At 46.1% G+C, this 6,503-nt stretch overlaps 1 protein-coding gene across 1 annotated transcript; it reads right to left on the bottom strand.

Moving 5' to 3' along the window:
* Positions 1-1,387: 1,387 nt before the first annotated feature.
* On the bottom strand, positions 1,388-5,520 carry LOC144179008 (uncharacterized). Its single transcript, XM_077707173.1, has 4 exons — positions 5,364-5,520; positions 3,609-3,955; positions 2,796-3,023; positions 1,388-1,708 (listed from the first exon to the last, which is right to left on the bottom strand). Exons 1-3 carry the CDS (start codon positions 5,373-5,375, stop codon positions 2,810-2,812), a joined length of 573 nt encoding a protein of 190 aa, XP_077563299.1. The 5' UTR covers positions 5,376-5,520; the 3' UTR covers positions 1,388-1,708; positions 2,796-2,809.
* Positions 5,521-6,503: the final 983 nt, after the last annotated feature.

Genomic DNA, 6,503 nt, shown 5'->3' with positions numbered 1-6,503 from the left:
CGCTGCGATTGTCACAGTCGCCGTTTCAGATCTTGGTGGTCATCTGCCATCATGCAGCAGTGTAGTTCAGCCATGGTCAAGAAACGCGAGCGGTGATGTGGCATGTTTTGCTGACCGAGAACAGTTGCGGTCTGTCAGTGGGGGATGGCGGAGGGGGGCAGGGGTGACGCAGTGAGGTCTGTTCCATGAAACACGCCATGTTAGGCGCTGTTCGGCTGCGTTCGGCTGCCTGGCTAAGTTTCCGTTCAGTTTGCGTTTTCGGCTACCTTCGACTGCTTGGCTGAGTTTTGGTTTAGGTCGGATTTGTTCTGTTCGCTTGAAAAGTGTGTTAATTTCATCATGCGAGTAAAATAACCATGGAACAGTTGTTAGGAATGCTACAGCATTATCAATCAATTGATAGTGGAGAAAAACCGATGGAGTTGTCCTTAAATACTTTATTTAGTGGCACTTCCTCTGCTTCGAGTTATTTCGTGGCACCTAAGAAAACCACACTACTGTTACAGTGCTTCTTTCCTACGATTTCTACAAGAGTAATTTGCCGTATATTATTGCTTCCGTGCAAAAGCTTTACGCATGAATCTAATCTTCCCGTACCAGTGCTGTTTCGGTCAATTCTTAATGTTTTCTTCCCAGTCCTATACCAAAATTATTTACAGTTGTTTGTCCGTTCTTGCTACTCTCGATTTAACTTCCACTTAGCCGATTCGTATTGCCTGCGAACAACATGGGAATTTTCGTATTGGTTCAGTCGTAAAGGGTGTCGGATTTTTTTTTTACATTTGCGTACAAGATGGTTGTGTGATTTCGAGTGATATGTTTATTCTAGTCATTCCCTTTACATGTTAAAGTTTTCAGCAGAACGTAGAGAAACGTTTGGAGGGTGACGTAGCTTGTGAGCGATGTGAAGATGTGTGGTCTTCATCCCAACGCGAATTGTGATTCCCGATTAGTGATACAGGCGAACGTTGCTTCTAAATCTAGGTCTGTCATTCAGACACGTTTTCACTTGTTTTCACGTATGTGTGATAAGTGCCTGTCTTTGTTGTCTTTTCTCCTCCCCAAAAAACAGTTAGATAGAATGGCCCCTTCATGAAGCAGCATTTATAAAGCCGCCTACAGGCACCTTAGAACTATAGGTTCAGACGTTGGGTAGCGGCTACGTGCTCTTCACACAGCGACACATACGATGGGCGAAGAACCAAGTTCAGCGAGGGTCCTCTTCTTGTTCCGTCGCACATTTCTTGCTGTTTGAAAAGACACTAGTCGAGAAAGCATTCCACAAATCTGCTGTTCTTCTAAAAACACTGCCGTTCAAGTACTTGATTTTTACGGCGACACCCCATTTACCAATATAAGGAATTCGAAGAGATGACAGCACACGATATAAAAATAAATAGTTTATTGTAGCTCCTGTAGTGGTAACCACACAATGGCATATATGTACATTTCATTTTTAACCCGCGGTTGTTCTTTAAGACTATTAGAAGAGAAAGTGCTCCAGAAAATAGCTTTCAATGTACACATGAACGAAGCACAGGCTCCGAACATTTATGCTTACACATATCGCAGCAGCGTTGTAATCCTCGCTATATCGCTGTCTAAAGTGGAGGATGACTATGAGTCCTGATGGAACTATATAATCTCTTGTGAACCTCCGGGGGGTGTCTTGATGTAAGCTAATCGTCGTCCCTTCATTCGTTTTGATCTGAAAAGGAAAATACAGTTTTGTGAAGAAAAAAACCAAGGATCTCTGGAAAACGTAGTTCAGGAGGTAACACCACAACCCGGAATTGCAAAACGCCACACAAACACACACACACACACACACACACACACACACACACACACACACACACACACACACACACACACACACACACACACACACACACACACACACACGCGCACAAACACGCACACGTACACGCGCACGCGCACGAACACGCACACGCACACGCACACGCACACGCACACGCACACGCACACGCACACACACACACACGCACACGCACACGCACACGCACACGCACACGCACACGCACGCACGCACAAAATAACGTGTGTTAATCTAGAAAGGGAAACGGTCATGCTTAAATTGAGGCATCACGCAGGCGCTTTTTTTAAACGACAGCATAGTTTAGCAGAAAGCAGTAACGCTAACACTGTTTTGTAAGGCATCACTACACGCCCGTATGAACAATATTTTAGCGAAATATACATTTGACATATAGCCCAAGGTTTATAAGGGTACCTTATTTAACTTCCAACCCCCGCCCACCCCTCCTGGTTTAGAATGCAGGTTCACTTAGTAATTCTTTGTTGTCTCTACTAATATGACTTAATCAGATCGAGATGTATTGTTTTCAACTTGTTACAAAACTTGTTACAGATCTTAGAAGCATGTCCGAATCATGCTCTGGCATATTCAAATTGAAAATTTTCGAGTTTTCTTGGACTGCAAGTAAATCAAACGCGTATTCCCTTCAAAGTGAAACCGGGGGAGGGGGAACGGACCCCTGTAACTTCCCCTGTTTCTCTTGTCCTTCGGTTGAGAGTACTTTCTGTTGCTATGTGTGATTTCCAAAACTGCTGCAGCTTTAGGAATGCTTAGTTTTCTGCATTGGTGTAGCCTTTGCTTTCCCATTAGCCCATTAGCACTCGAAGTTGTAACTGCCCCTACCCCCATAGCACCTAAAAATTTGGCTGTAATCTGCAGATGTACAGTATACACGGTTCTCAGAACGGGGCTGTGTGATGTCGAAACGAACAAACGCAAATGTGAAAGCACTCACCACGAAACAGTGGCTCAGCCGCTGAACCCGCCGGAGCTGAACTGCTGGCCTCCAGAACCCTGCTCCTGGCTGTGTTGCTGGTTCCCGAAGCTGGACTGACCCGTTGCACGGTTAGCACCTTCGTTCTTGCTCAGACCAAACGACTCTCGGTCGCCGTACGTCTGAGTGTTGCCGTAGTCACGTCGGTTCGACCCGCCAACGTTGTAGTTGAATCCACCTTGACCGTATCTGCAATCAATCAATCAATCAATCAATCAATCAATCAATCAATCAATCAATCAATCAATCAATCAATCAATCAATCAATCAATCAATCAATCAATCAATCAATCAATCAATCGGTTTTTCCAACCTCGATTTTTTGAAGACGATGTGAATACGAAGTTTCATTGAAAATGCTCCGCTGATTAGATATGACCACATTTCAATTCGAATAACATTTCTGACGGCCTTCTAAAAAATGTCACGAGGTGGCTCTTGTGACAACGTCTTTGTGAGATAAATTAACTATCACTTATTTTTCCTGCAATTGAAGTATAAACAACATTTCTTCCTCGAAGATACTAGCAAGAGAAAACTCCTACATTAAAGCATAAAAAAACGCTTTTTGGCGCTGGCACCAGAAGGAGAACGGTCTTTTGCATGTCTACACAGTATAAGCTGCGCCCCCAATGTAGAAAAAGAGAAAGTTTTGTTTTGAGTCGGTTGTCCTGCCGCGGAGATCATCGGTGTCTGGAGCAAAACCAAAAATTCTGCTAACCACAAAATCCACACACACACACAAAAATTACTGAGTGAAAAACTTCTCCTTACTGGTTTCCCTCGCTGCCTTGCTTGAAACTACCGCCCCTGTTGAATCCGCTGCCATACTGGCCACCTCCAGGACCAAAGCCACCAGGACCAAAGCCACCTCCACCCCCAAAGCCGCCTCCAGGACCAAAGCCTCCTCCTCCAGGCCCATAGCCACCGCCAAAACCACCTGGTCCGCCAATGCCCGGGCCTTTGTGGAGGCGACCGCGATGATGACCACGACCGCGTCCGAAGCCAATACGACCTTCCACGTCCTCCTCCTTGCCTTCAGCTGCTGGTGCGGCTTTCTCGTCCTTGGCAGGAGCAGCAACGGCCGCGGCCAGAACGGCCATCACAAATGCGAGGAACAACTGCGAAAAAAAAAGACAGGAAATGAATTGAGATGCGGCAGTAAAGCGTTTCTTCGGCACAGCTACGTGCGTGGCAGGTCTATTTTCTCTACATCGCTAGGGAAGTCATAAGAGGGGAAAGACATACCGAGAGGAATTGTAAAAAAATCAAAGAGCTAAGCCTACCTGTGCGTGATGCCGCGATTGCATCACTTTTTATGTGAAGTTCTCCCATCCTAACGTAACTGGGCGAACATTCCACCCACTCGAACCAAACTAAAAGTGTCCTCTCTCAGGGACCGAGGGTACGTTTTTGTTATTTATCACATGCCTTTAGTATGCGTTCGTAACTCACCTCTCCCACTTTGTAGGACAGGCCTAGATTGTTTCAACGTTTGCCCGCCGGTTCACCTAGTTGCAGAGAGTATCGGCCCTACATGAACCTACGAAACCGAACCACGAATCAACTTAAATCGATATCCCGTTGATGATCTCATAAGTACATTGTGAATGCTTAAAATTTCTTTCGGGACAAATGTTAGTACAGAAACAGCCAGGTCCCCACGTGACAGGGACGTTTGTTTCACGAATATCTTTCAGACTTCAGAATATGTGTTTCACGTCCCCACCTCCAGGTAGACCAAATTCGTACATTTAAAGAATAACATTTTGTTTACACGACAGACAGGTAAAGCATCCGATCAAGTATTTCATCACCCTCCGGTTCAACTGAGCCTCCTTACTCATCCGGTTCGGATACAGAGTGGCCAGACTCAAACATATTTACATGTATCCGAACCGGAAGGTTGGAGTATAATGTTACACTACACGTCAGCGTGTAGCGTATTACTATAGCGGACAGTGAAACTTTCGCCCTCTATTCAAAACTGCGCCCACATTGTAGGTGTCACTACAAACGATTTTCCGAAGGCTGGGTTTCGCTAAAATAACATCCAAATTAACATAAGAGGTAAACGTGATTCATTGTTCTGAATATTATCCCAGAATCACAATGGGTTGCAGCGAACACAAGAAACACTGCTACTTAAGTGACAATCAAGACATTTGGAGTTGCTCCTAAATAGCACCGTCATTGCATATAAGCTGACATCATGAAGAATGCACAAGCGCGAAGCACGTGGTTACAAGTTTCGGCGTCATGCCAAGGGCAATTTAAACAAGAGTTTTCGAAGAAAGCAAGACGTTGGAGCTTCAAGATAATCTTCTCCTTGGGAGATTTAGGGAAGTGATTTCTAGGAAATACTCGATTTCTTAGCGAATTCTGTCAATCCGGCAAGACAAACATGCATGCAAACGGGAGCATCAGCAGGAAAGGCGTGCGGCGAGATACAGAGGACCGGCTTGATGTCGGGCCGGGTTACATCATATGCGCAAAAAGCTGATGTTATCAGATACCAAGCATACTTACAATGCCCCGCATGTTTGAGCTGGAGAGTGGACGCAGACGGAATCAGGAGCGGTCGGCGCTAACAGACAGCGAGCGGTCTTCTTGCTAGGTGCAGGCGGAAAAAAGGTGGCTTTTATAATGGCCCCTCGCAATGACAGCGAGAGAGCGCGGGGGTTTCCCCTTTCCGCCACCGCGTGGCCACGATGGTCGGTACAACAACCTTCTCGCACAGAGACATTCGACGACGCGTGCCAAGGTAGCTGTTGCGCAAGAGTCTCTGCCGTACCTCCGCCATTCTCGAATGCTCCCGTATAGGTAACGAGCGCAGCCGCACAGCGTAGCACGTGCAGGCAGACACGTGACCATCGGCGACGTAAACGACGCCGGGAAAGCTGAAGGGTGGAGAAAATCGTCGGCGCTCGAAACGAGCGAGGGAGAGCCTTGGCGAGGGCGCACAAAAAGAAAACGGGTGGAAGAAAATGAAGATTCCCGGATTCTAGGTCGAAATGCTTCAGTAAAGGCGGAGTCACGCTTGTTTCCCGGTACGCCATCTGCGTCGTTTTCGATTTCACACGATGACGGAACGGTGGGGCGAATGAGGCGTAATATCGGAAAATACGCAATGAATCAGATGAGTGACAAAATACGTCGTTCTGAAAGAGATTTCTCGCGCAGAAATATTTGCCGAAAACGAGGAAACTGTGCTGCTAACGAAACGATTTCGTGTGGACATATTGTTGTTATTTTTGTTGACATCTGGAATTGTGGAAATTCTGATTTCATTAGTAAGCTGCAACTGAGCGGAGAAGCCGAAACGATATTGATAAAAGTACCAGGATAATTGTCAATCAAGTGCTCTCTTGCGGGAATATGAACGACCACAGTTACTACACGAGTACGGATTTCTGGGCTAGTTGGTGATGCTTTGACGAAAAATTCATAGCGCATAAAAACAAGGACAGAGAAGAGGAGAGACAACACGGAGCGCTCCGTGTTGTCTCTTGTTGGCTCCGTGTTGTCTAGCTCCGTGTTGTCTCTGTGTTGGCTCCGTGTTGTCTAGCGCTCCGTGTTGTCTCTCCTCTTCTCTGTCCTTGTTTTTATGCGCTATGAATTTTTCGTCACAGTTACTAGCTACATGATGTTGGCCGTCCATGTTTTATC

This window comes from Haemaphysalis longicornis, unplaced genomic scaffold (assembly GCF_048455015.1).
Source record: "Haemaphysalis longicornis isolate Haplotype H1 unplaced genomic scaffold, Haemaphysalis longicornis Haplotype H1 scaffold_1, whole genome shotgun sequence".
In the NCBI taxonomy this organism is placed as follows: Eukaryota; Metazoa; Arthropoda; class Arachnida; order Ixodida; family Ixodidae; genus Haemaphysalis; species Haemaphysalis longicornis.
The sequence above is the reverse complement of the archived record's forward strand: the minus strand, read 5'-3'. Positions and strand labels throughout refer to the sequence as shown.

Coding starts and splice junctions, on each gene's coding strand:
- LOC144179008 (XM_077707173.1), bottom strand. Junction 3,024..3,608: donor CAAGGCAGCGAGGGAAACCA/GTAAGGAGAAGT, acceptor GATTGATTGCAG/ATACGGTCAAGGTGGATTCA.